The 12,770-nt window shown below is 36.8% G+C and overlaps 1 protein-coding gene across 7 annotated transcripts in view; it reads left to right on the top strand.

The window, feature by feature from the left end:
* The window catches only part of SPIC (Spi-C transcription factor), a 51,505-nt gene extending 39,133 nt beyond the window's left edge, over positions 1-12,372 (top strand). For all 7 annotated transcript variants that reach the window (XM_030856268.3, XM_060306907.2, XM_030856270.3 and 4 more), the window contains 5 exons: positions 1,506-1,531; positions 2,119-2,212; positions 3,894-4,006; positions 5,506-5,614; positions 10,746-12,372. In XM_030856268.3, coding sequence (XP_030712128.2) covers positions 1,529-1,531; positions 2,119-2,212; positions 3,894-4,006; positions 5,506-5,614; positions 10,746-11,173 — 747 coding nt within the window. In that variant the 5' untranslated portion in view covers positions 1,506-1,528 and the 3' untranslated portion in view covers positions 11,174-12,372. The remainder of the gene's footprint in view (positions 1-1,505; positions 1,532-2,118; positions 2,213-3,893; positions 4,007-5,505; positions 5,615-10,745) is intronic.
* Positions 12,373-12,770: the final 398 nt, after the last annotated feature.

The following is a 12,770-nucleotide window of genomic DNA, read 5'->3' as shown; positions in this document are numbered from 1 at the left end:
TGAGAAGCTGTATTTTTTTTCAGCTTTCTTGAGATATAATTGACATATTGTGCGTGTAAGTTTAAGGTGTACAACATGATGATTTGACATACATATACACTGAGAAAGGATTACCACAGTAAAATTAGTTAACACATTCATCACCTCCCATAGTTACCTTTTTTTATGGTTTTTCTTGTCATATTCTCTTTTAAATGACATAGTGATTTCAAAGAGCAGAATAGAATTTCGATGTTTGACATATTGTATTGCTACATTATGGATATGTATAATAATAGCATTAGATTATATCATCTAATCATATTATGCAGTGTTAAATATTAAAGAGTAAGCTCATTGTGTTTGCAGGATAAATGCTAAAAACTTGTATAAACAGAGTTGCTTCATGTGCTAAATGAAATGGTAAGCAATGTGGACCCACCACCCGCTCTTTCTTGTTACGTGGATTTGTTTGTTTTGTGTAGTTCTATAGAACATAAAGTTTGAAAACATTTAATGTGGGTCAGTATGATAATTGTTTATTTAAAACAAAATCTACATTACTTACAGAGATAAGAATGTAAATAATGTAAAATTATAGACCAGAGTTCTTAATCTAGGATTTTAGAAAGTCCACCGACAGTTTTCATGGAGTACGTTTTATTTGTAATGTAAATTCACATTTCATGAGAGAAAAAGCATGTCTTTCACCAGATTCTCAGAAGTCCATATGACACCAGAAACTTACAAAAAAAAAAAAATCACTGTTATAAATGGAGAGCCATGCTAAGGTAAAAAAGATTTTGATTTCCAGAACTTTTTAATACTTTAATATTTAAAAGAATTTAAAAATATTTAAACATACTCGAATTATTTCTATATTTTCATATCAATATAAATAGTTTGTGTAATTAACTCTAGCTATTTTATTTATTTTTTAATCTCTTTTTATTGAAGTATAGTTAATTTACAATGTTGCGTTAGTTTCAAATGTATAGCAAAATGATTCAGTTATACATATGTAGCTATTTAACATTTAAGAAGTTTTGTAGGACATCCCTGGTGGCACAGTGGTTAAGAATCCGCCTGCCAATGCAGGGGACACGAGTCCGAGCCCTGGTCCAGGAAGATCCCACATGCCACGGAGCAACTAAGTACATGGTGCCACAACTACTGAGCCTGCGCTCTAGAGCCCACAAGCCACAACTACCGAAGCCTGTGCTCCTAGAGCCCGTGCTCTGCAACTAGAGAAAGCCCACGCACAGCAGCGAAGACCCAATGCAGCCAAAATAAATAAATTAATTAATTTAAAAAAAAAAGTTTTGTGATGACAGAAAAGCAAAAATAAATTTTTGTAGGAAATTTCTGTAGAAAGAAAATTTGTACTCATCAAAGAGAATTCAGACGGTACTTTTGGTTTATATAAGGTATATTCAGAAAATATTTTAAGTAAAGTCTTTTAATTCAGAGGCAAATTAAATAGAAACACTATTTAATTTTGTTTTTTAAATATTAATCTTTTTCAGAATTGTCAATTTATTAATGAAGCATGGTAAGTTGGCATTTAAAAATCTTTACGCTTCCTCCATTTTGAAAATAAGATATATGGGCTAGATTAATAAGGGTATGAAATGGTTTGCAAAACAGTTCAATTTTAGGTCTTGGAGGCATGCTTTTGAAATTAAGAGCATTTCATTTTTAAATAATGATTCAGATTCTGTTTGATTAAAGATATTTCCCTGATCCCTTTTTCCAAATCAGTCTCCTGCTATATAACTCCTTGCTAAAAATTTATAAAATGTTGAATACTATACTATAGAATGAGGTTGCTCTCTAAATACTATGTTACAGAGCAATGGATCTCAGCCAGGGTTGATGTTGTTCCCCAGGGTATATTTGGCTATGTCTGAGACATTTTTTGTTTGTCACAACTGTGGGAGTGCTACTGGCATCTAGTGGGTAGAGACCAGCGATGCCGTTTAGCACCCTGCAATGCACAGGGCAACCCCTTTGCAACAGTCTTTGTCAATCTAAAATGTCAATAGTGCTGTGGTTGAGAAACAAACCCTCCTTTATATCAGGAAAATTAAGTTCTACTGGTAATTTCCTAACTCCAGAGTTCTGCAATTGTTCTAACAGGCTTGTGTTGAACAAGACAAGCTGGGTCAAGCATTTGAAGATGCTTTTGAAGTACTGAGGCAACATTCAACTGGTGATCTTCAGTACTCCTCAGGTAAAGATGTCAGTCCCCTTCTGCTGGTAGTTTGTATTTGTTTATCCCACACTGCTAAATTGTCCCTCTCTGCTTTCCTCTCCCCTTTTGTAGCCCCAAGTTTGTTTTTGTTTTGTTTAAATTTATTTATTTATATTTTTTGGCTGCCTTGGGTCTTTGTTGCTGTGCATGGGCTTTCTCTAATTGTGTCGAGCAGGGGCTACTCTTGGTTGTGGTGCACAGGCTTCTCATTGCGGTGGCTTCTCTTCTTGTGGAGCACGGGCTCTAGGCACGCGGGCTTCAGTAGTTGCAGCACACAGGCTCATTAGTTGTGGCTCGCGGGCTCTAGAGCACAGGCTCAGTAATTGTGGCACACAGGCTTAGTTGCTCTGAGGCATGTGGGATCTTCCCAGACCAGGGCTCAAACCCGTTGGCAGGCAGACTCTGTTTTTGTTTGTTTGTTTGTTTGCGGTACGCGGGCCTCTCACCGCTGTGGCCTCTCCCATTGCGGAGCACAGGCTCTGGACGCGCAGGCTCAGCGACCATGGCTCACGGGCCCAGCCGCTCCGTGGCATGTGGGATCTTCCCGGACTGGGGCACAAACCCATGTCCCCTGCATCGGCAGGCGGACTCTCAACCACTGCGCCACCAGGGAAGCGCCCCCAAGTTTGTTATCTATATCTGAGAGTCTGTTTCTGTTTGTATTATTTTTTAGATTCCACATATAAGTGATATCATACAGCACTTGTCTTTGTCTGACTTATTTCGCTAAGCATAACATTCTCTCAGTACATCCATGTTGCCACAAATTGCAGAATTTCATTTTTTTTATATAGCCGAGTAATATTCCATTGTGTATATATATACCACATCCTCTTTATCCATTTGTCTGTTGATTGGGCACTTGGGTTGCTTCCATGTCTTGGCTACTGTAAATAGTGCTACTATGAACATTGGGATGCATGTATCTTTTTGAATTAGTTTTCATTTTCTTCAGGTATATTGAATATATCCAGGAGTGGAATTGCTGAATCATATGGTAGTTGTGTTTTTGAGGGCCCTTCATACTGTTTTCCATAGTGGCTGCACCGATTTACATTCCCACTAATAGCATACAAGGGTTCCCTTTTCTCCACATCCTCTCCAGAATTTATTATTTGTAGACTTTTTGATGATAGCCATTTTGACTTGTGTGAGGATATTTCTCATTGTTGTTTTGATTTGCATTTCTCTAATAATTAGTAATGTTGAGAATCTTTTCATGTGCTTATTAGCCATCTGTGTGTCTTCTTTGGAGAAATGTCTATTCAGGTCTTCTGCCCATTTTTTGATTGGGTTGTTTATTTTTTTGATATTGAGTTATATGAGCTCTTTATATATTTTGGATATTAACCCCCTTGTGAGTCACATCATTTGCAAATATTTTCTCCCATTGTATAGGTTGTCTTTGTTTTGTCAATGGTTTCCTTTGCTGTGCAAAAGCTTTTAAGTTTAATTAGGTCCCATTTGTTTAATTTGCTTTTATTTCTTTTGCATTAGGAGACAGATCTGCCTATGTTCTTTATCCTAAATAAATTTAACATCTCAATATAAAAATGCCAAGAGCAATCACGTATATAAGCATATAAACATGTATAAGCATCACACACACACACAAATATAAACTTTGACTTTGTCAGTTTCTTTCCCTGTTTTTAAATAGATTACAGAAATTACCTGGCTTTCATCAACCACTGTTCTCATGTCAGAGGAAATTCCAACAGCTATGATGTGCTGCCCACAGAGGAACCTGTCTACAATTGGAGAACAGTAATAGTGAGTACTTTTACCAGGGGACCAGCATCCCTCAGTAACAGGCAAATTTCCTATTTGTCCCAGCCTTCCCCTTGGTGAATTTGATGGTCAGTGTGGGGGACCATCAATGCTGTCAAGAAGGAAACTGCGCTTTATCATTGTCCTTCATCTGACTTCAGATGGGTTTGAATGATTTCTATAGAGGAGGTATTTTAGGGTTCTCACATCAATGCTTCTCCTCAGTCCATCCGAAAAGCTGCAGGAAAGTTATGGATCCCCTAAAACGTTCCCTGCACTGGCTTTACCCACAATCTTGTATTAACCTGCTCTATTTCCCCTCCCAAGCTCAGAGCTAGCTATGTGTATTGGACCAATTCATTTCTATTTTAGTAGCCTTCTGCAAACGGGAGTGTCCCCACCATCTACCTCTCCTTCCATGTGTTCTTTTACATTGTTTATGTTCTTTCTTTCTTCTTCTTCTTATTTATCTATTTATTTATTTTGGCCATGTTGCGGCATGTGGGATCTTAGTTCCCTGACCAGGGATGGAACCCATGCCCCCTGCAGTGGATGTGCCGAGTTCTAACCACTTGACTGCCAGGAAATTACCTGCATTGTTTCCTTGATGTGTCCCTTTTATCAAGCAGTCTTAATGTGGTAGAGTATAAATATTAAAGTTTTTTTTCAGTTATTACCTTCAACCATAGTATGTCAAATGTCCTTTTTCTGTCCCTGTAAATTATACTATCAGGGCCTCTCCAACAAGACATTTCTTTAAAGAGGGAGTTTGGGTTTTACTTTAACCTCTCTCACCTCCCCTTAGGGTTGCCAGGTAACCTGGCAACCTATAAAATATAGGATGCCTAATATTTTTATTTGCTAGATCTGGCTACCCTATTTCCACTTCAGCTTCCATCCCCAGCATACACTGCACAGCCTCTTGTGGTGGGGACTCCTTACCTGCTGGGCAGCCCTCCTGTATAAGGAGGGCTCAAGTCCACCCCCTTCCACCACCATGTCTAGTTAACCCATGGAGGCCCACATTTCCTTGCCATATGTAATGGTAGGAACTCAGGCTGCTTCTTCCTGCCTCTCTTGCCTCTGTCCTCCCTCAGCTGCCATCTTTCTCCTCTTATCTTCTCTTGCCAGATGGGCATCCAGCTCAGGAATGGAAGCCCATCTTCCCTTTTTGCTGGCGCCTCAGTTTCTACTAATGATTCTTTTGGATCTTTCTTGCTGGGCATTTTTAGGGGAAAGGAGGAAGCAACCCACTCTCCTTTCTCATAGGGAGGGGAAGATACAGAACTCCTCACAAAGCCTCAGATTACCCTCTGTCCCTTGGCCCTCTCCATATATGGGTTTGATGCTAGCTCTGCCCTGGGAGACAGCAGTTGAAGGTAGGGATTTTCAGAATTCGAGAGATGCTGAACACTCTTTTTGCCCTCAGCTTTTGACTTTGGCCACCAATTGGGGGCCACACGGGAAGTCCCACTTAACATCCTGATACATTATTTATATAGAACAGTGCTGCGGACCTCTATTTTGAAGGAAATATTCATCAGTCTCTGCAGAACATCCCTGAAAACCAGCTGGTGCAACCTACTCTTCTCCAGCAAAAGGGAGGAAAAGGTATGTGGATCCATTACTCCTCGCATAGGTAAAAGAGTCAAATCTTCATCAAAGCAGCTTTAAGGGAATTTCATATCTGAGTTTGGAATTGATTTGCAAAATATTCTCTTCTCACAGTTGAGAGTAATTTAACTCTGACAGACAAACTACTCCAAGCTGTTTATCTTGGGTGAGCTTTCCTATAGCTTCATAGAGATGTTGTAAAGGTGCAAAGTGTCACTTCAGTCAAGTAAATCTGTATTCAAGAATAAGGTGTAAGATATGGAGAACAAACGAGTGATTACCATTGCGGGGAGGGGCAGTATAGGAGTAGGGGATTAAGAGGTATTATGTATAAAATAAGCTACAAGGCTATATTCTACAACACAGAGAATATAGCCATTATTTTAGAATAGCTTTAAATGGCATATAACCTTTAAAAATTGTGAATCATTATATTGTAAACCTGTAACTTATATAATATTGTACATCAACTATACTTCAATAAAAAAGGAATAAGGTATATACATTTTAGGTATAGAAGGGGGAACTTTTCCGTAAATTATTTTAGCAGTCTTATTTCAACTGTGAAGCCCTCAGGATAGAAATCATCTCTATTAAGTTCTCCACAAACTTAATCATCTCTATTAAGTTTTCCAAGTTCCATCATAACTTTATTTCATAAATTTGAAATCTTGATTTCATAAATGAAGATGATCTCATCTAACAGGTAGGCAAAGTGTTAAAGTAGGATAATGGCCTCTGTTGGCTAAGATGTGGGCCACACACATTCACGTGCATTATTAAAGAGAGTATAAATTTTTACAAAGTTTTGTAAGGCAATTTAGCAGTACCTACCAAAATTTTAAATGTTCATATCTTTTGACTCTTAGTGACTATATAACTCACTTAGTGGTTGAGTGTGAACTCTGGGTTGATTATGTGACCCTGCCCAAATCACTTACTTAACCTTCTGTACCACAGTCTCCTTATTCAAAAAAAAGCAAACAAATAATAATAATTGTACAGACATTGTAAGGTTGCTATAAAAATTAAGTGAGAAGATCCATGTAAAGCATTAGGCTCATAGTCTGGCACTATGGATATTTCCCCGAATACCTTAGATGCATGTGTGTGCATATATATGTATTAGGATGTTCCTTGCAATGTTGTTTGTGATAGTAAAGTACCTCTGATATACAAAGACATATAAGATGCATCCCAATTTTATAGTGTAATTTAAAAAATGATCCCTTATCATAGCTACTTAAAATTATTTTTTTTTAATTTTTATTTTATTTTTTAATTGAGGTATAGTTGATTTATATTATTAGTTCCAGGTTTATAACATAGTGATTCAAAATTTTTATAGCTTGTACTGCATTTTTGTTATAAAATATTGACTATATTTCCTGTGCTGCATAGTATATCCTTGTAACTTATTTCTTTTATACGTAGTAGTTTGTACCCCAATCTTGCTCCTCCCTCCTTCCCTCTCCCCACTGGTAACCACTACTTTGTTCTCTATATCTGTGGGTCTGTTTCTATTCTGTTACATTCATTTGTTAATTTTTAAAATTTTTTCTGTTTATTTTTTAGATTCCACACATAAGAGATAACATACAGTATTTGTCTTTCTCTGACTTACTTCACTTAGCATAATACCTTCTAGGCCCATCCACTTTGTTGTAAGTGGCAAGATTTTATTTTTTTTTTAATGGATAATATTCCATTGTATGTATATATACATCTTCTTTATCCATTCATCTGTTTATGGACACTTAGGTTGCATCCATATCTTGGCTATTATAAATAATGCTGCTATGAACATTGGAAAGCATGTAACTTTTCAAATTAGTGTTTTCATTTTCTTTGGATATATACCCAAGAGTGGAATTGCTGGGTCATAGGGTAGTTCTTTTTTGTTTTTTTTGGCCGTGCCATGCGGCACGTGGGATCTTAGCTCCCCAACAAGGGATTGAACCCAAGCCCCCTGCATTGGAAACGCGGAGTCTTAACCACTGGACCGCCAGGGAGGTCCCTGGTAGCTCTATTTTTAGTTTTTGAGGAATCTCCCCACTGTTTTCCACAATGGCTCTATCAATTTATATTCCTATCAACAGTGTACAAGGGCTCCTTTTTCTCCACATCCTTGCCAACATTTGTTATTTGTGATTTTTTAAAAAGTTATAGCCATTCTGACAGGTGTGAGGTGATATCTCATTGTGGTTTTAATTTGCATTTCTGAATCTTTAGCGATGTTGAGCATAAACATCGCACAGATTTGCATGTGCCTGTTGGTCATCTGTATGTCTTTGGGAAAATGTCTATTCAGGTCTTCTGCCAATTTTTTAATTGGGTTGTTTGTTTTTTGATATTGAGTTGCACGAGCTATTTACATATTTTTGATATTAACCATTTTTTGGTCATATCATTTGCAAATATTTTCTCCCATTCAGTAGGTTGCCCTTTTGTCTTGTTGATGGTTTCCTTTGCTGTGCAAAAGCTTTTAAGTTTAATTAGGTCCCATTTGTTTATTTTTGCTCTTGTTTCCTTTGCCTTAGGAGACAGATCAAAAAAAATATTGCTACAATTTTTGTCAAAGAGGTTCTGCCTAGTGCTTTGTTTCCTTCTAGGAGTTTTATGGTTTTTGGTCTTACATTTAGGTCTTTAGTCCATTTTGAGTTTATTTTTGTAAATGTGTGGAAAAATCTTCTAATTTCATTCTTTTACATGTAGCTGTCCATACTTAAAATTATTTTAAATGAATATTTTTTGAGATAACTAGTTTTGTTCTTATAAAACAGTATACTGTATCCTAGAATTGTAAAAGTCTAACTATGCAGTAATATTCTAATCCAGCAAGGAATAATGTATAAAATCACATAAGTAAAGTGAATCTACTGAATATTACTATTGAATATTAAATAATGGTAGTAATTTAATATGAGGCCAATAACACTTCTACCTCTGTCACCTATTTTTTTTTTAAACAAACAAACCAACCAGTTACTAAATCCAGGGTGTGGCGCCTGTATCTTTTCACTGATGTTTTCGGCTGTGGATCTCGCCATTAGGGAATGTATCATTTACCACTTATCACCTGAAATAGTGATACATTTAAAACAATGAAATTTCAAAATAATTCGGGAATTCATTATTGAGAGAAAAATAGTACATGCATAAAAATAGAACATATATAGTTATTAAAGAGCAAAAGGCATACTTTAAGTATTGAAACAGAAAGAGCTCTAAATACATTTTGGGTTTTGTTTTAATCCTTTTTAATCCCATAATTCAAAAGTAATAATGCTCATTATTAAGAATTCAACTGATTCAGAAGTATGTAAAGAACAAGTGAAAAAATGTTCTTTCTTCCCATGCTATGCCCCACAAGTAACCTTTGTCAACAGTTTAGTATTTCCTCTATCTATAGCTAATCTCTATATTGTTCTATGATTTTATTTAAGATATATTATTCACTGGAAAAAGTACAAAATACTGTGATACCATTTTTAATTTTTTTTTTTGGTTTTTTTTTTTTTTGCGATATGCGGGCCTCTCACTGTTGTGGCCTCTCCCGTTGCGGAGCACAGGCTCCGGACGCGCAGGCTCAGCGGCCATGGCTCACGGGCCCAGCCACCATGGCTCACGGGCCCAGCCACTCCGCGGCATGTGGGATCTTCCCGGACCGGGGCACGAACCCGTGTCCCCTGCATCGGCAGGCGGACTCTCAACCACTGCGCCACCAGGGAAGCCCCCATTTTTAATTTTTAAAGGATACACATATGTTTATATAGGCAAAACAAATTATTTTCTAGAAATATGTAGGATAGATTGGAGTTTTTACTTTCCGTTTGTGCTTCTGTTTGAATTTTTTATCATATAATACTTTTAGTTTCAAAAAGTAAAAACTTAAACATTTTTTTCAAAATTGAAAAACAAACTTTTAAAGATGAGAATCCATTATAATTGATTTGACCACTGGGTGAGAGCCACAGAACTTCTTTAAGGCTGTGACTTTAATTCATGATGTATTTTTTGGTAAGTCCCTTTCATTTCTCAATTCATAAACTCAAGATAATATAACGCAAAAGATAATCTTTGTAAAAACCTTTGAGGTTTTTGGATGAATGATGACAGATGCATGAGTATTACACCCCAGAGACTGTTTAAAGCAGTTTGAGAATCCACTATTCTACTTTCTCAAGGGGAAAATGGAATTTGGCTGTGGAGCTTTTAGCTACTGACAGATCTGGTGGGACATGGTGTTTACAGGCCAATTCAGAAGTCACAAAACCGGTTGTCACCTTTGTTCTCCAATCCACCAAACAAGCAAAAACCATAGCAACAAATCTTCCCAAAGTTTCCTTTCTAGTTATTCTGAAATATAAAGGGCTATGCTCCTAAAAGAGATTAAAAACTCTGGCAGTACCATCTTATTTCACTGCAATGAAAAAATACCACAATGCTCACTGTCATTGCTCACTAATAATGTCAAAATGTCATGAAGATATTTTGGCATTTCGACTCTGGTTTTTTTCTCTTCTTTATTTTTTCAAGTAGTTATGCAGAACCGGAGTTAGCATTTTTACATGTCTGTTACTGATTTCATTTGTATTTGCACACTGTTTTACATTTTGCAAAATACATTCACCTTCCTTACCTCATTTGACTTAACTTATTTGAATAAAGCCCCTTCAAATGAGTTGTCTTTTGGAAATGGCTTTTGAGACTTCTCTTTAAAACCACTAAACTTTGCAGTCCATTTTGCTCAGTCTTGTTGTTCTGTAGACAGTTTAACATACAACATAAAATTAGAAGTCAAGATTTAACTGTGACAAAAGACCACGTGACAAATGGGAGACTCGAGTAGAGAGATGCCATGCTTCCCTTCTCCAGTGAAGGACGGTACAAAATTTTGGACAACTTCCCTAACAAAGAAAGGTTCAGTTGAAACTGCAGTAGGCCAAATAGACCCTTGATTTTCAAGTCCCATAAAATGATACCATAAATGCATTCTAAGGGGTGAGTAGGAAGAAAACCAGTCCCAATGCAACTTTGAATTGTGTAGTCAGTCAACAAACGCTTCCCAAGGATGTTCCTTGTGTAGAGCCATGGTGAAGTATGACATTGTTTTCCTCTATTTTAGGCAGGAAGAAGCTCCGACTGTTTGAATACCTTCATGAATCCCTGTGTAATCCCGAGATGGCATCTTGTATTCAATGGATAGATCAAACCAAAGGCATCTTTCAGTTTGTATCAAAAAACAAAGAAAAACTTGCCCAACTTTGGGGGAAAAGAAAAGGCAATCGGAAGACCATGACTTACCAGAAAATGGCCAGAGCACTGAGGAATTATGGAAGGACTGGGGAAGTCATCAAAATCCGGAGAAAGTTAACTTACCAATTCAGTGAGGCCATTCTCCAAAGACTGTCTCCATCTTATTTCTTGGAAGAAGAGATCTTCTACTCACAGTGTGTTCAACCTGATCAAGGATATCTCAGTTTAAATAACTGGAATGCAAATTATAATTATACATATGCCACTTACCATGATCTAAGTCACCCTGATTGCTAAATATACTCTTATATATCAAAATTTTCTGGCATCAGAAATCCCTACAAGTTTTAGGATTTTTCTCTGAAGACAGATACTGAAAAACAAAACAAAAAACCCAAACTTCATTATTGCTATCTTTTATGAAGTAGCATATAATCTATACTAACTTGGTGAAAAATTTTGCCAGTGAACAACTTTAAATGATCAAGTCCCATTTGAAAATATAGACTAAATGTCCTTCCTTTTACTATTGTCTATGTAATACTTCCTTCTAGATTAATAATGCTAGTGGAGATGCTTTGATTTACATATTGATTTAAACATTATTTTCCTGTCATACACTCAGACAAAAAAAAAATCATTCTAACATGTATCCAACAGCTTTAGCAACAAAACAAAAAATGATTGCCTGTGATAGTGTTCCTGCTAAATTACATTCATGGCTTTAAAAATTTCAGTGACTAAAACTCGAACTACCATATGATCCAGCAATTCCACTCCTGGGTATACATCCAGAGAAAATGAAAACAATAATTTGAAAAGATATATGCATCCCAGTGTTCACAGCTGCATTTTTTTTGGCCACACTGCACAGCTTGTGGGATCTCAGTTCCCCGACCAGGGATTGAACCCAGGCCTCTGCAGTGAAAGCGCAGAACCCTAACCACTAGACTACCAGGGAACTCCCATAGCAGCATTGTTTATAATAGCCAAGATATGGAAGGCAACCTAAGTGTCCACCACAGATGAATGGATAAAGAAGACGTGGTATATATACACAATTGAGTACTACACAGCCATAAAAAAAGAGTGCAATTTTGTCATTTGCAACAACATGGATGGACCTGGAGGGTATTATGCTTAGTGAAATAAGTCAGGGAGAGAAAGACAAATACTGTATGTTATCATTTATATGTGGAATCTAAAAATTGAAACGAATATAACAAAATAGAAACAGACTTAAAGATATAGAGAACAAATTAGTTATCAGTGGCGGGAAGGAAGGAGGGAGGGGGCAAGATAGGGGTGGAGTTTTAAAAGGTACAGACTACTATGTATAAAATAAATAAGATAACAAGGATGTAATATACAGCACAGGGAATATAGCCAATATTTTATAATAGCTTTGAATAGAGCATAATCTAGAAAAATATTGAATCACTATGTAGTACACCTAAAACTAACATAATATTGTACATCGGAAACTGGTATTGTAAATCAACTGTATTTCTATAAAATAAATACATAAAAATCAAAAAGTAAATACTTTAGTGGCTATTCTGAACCTATCTTTTTTCTGCACTTCAGACCTCATGGTCTGTAACCCTGCGGTGCTAAAGACACGATGGTCTAGGGAAAATGCCACTTATAAACTCCAAAGTTACACTTCCCACAAATCATTTGCTTGCATTTCTCTCTTGCTTTGGGTAGATCCAGGAGCTAAAGTTTCTTGCTCTCCTGCCACTCAGCCACAGGGAGGTGCTCCTGCACTGTTACTTCTCTGGCCCAAACTTGGGCCATGATCTCTTCTTTCCTTGAACTAGCCCAGCTAAACCAGATTGGAACAGCTGGAGGCAAAAAAAAAAAAAGAAAGAAAGACTTTGATAAAAGATGG

The sequence above is a fragment of the Globicephala melas genome, chromosome 10, assembly GCF_963455315.2.
Source record: "Globicephala melas chromosome 10, mGloMel1.2, whole genome shotgun sequence".
In the NCBI taxonomy this organism is placed as follows: domain Eukaryota; kingdom Metazoa; phylum Chordata; class Mammalia; order Artiodactyla; family Delphinidae; genus Globicephala; species Globicephala melas.
Note: the sequence above shows the minus strand (reverse complement) of the source record. Positions and strands in the feature narration are given on the sequence as shown.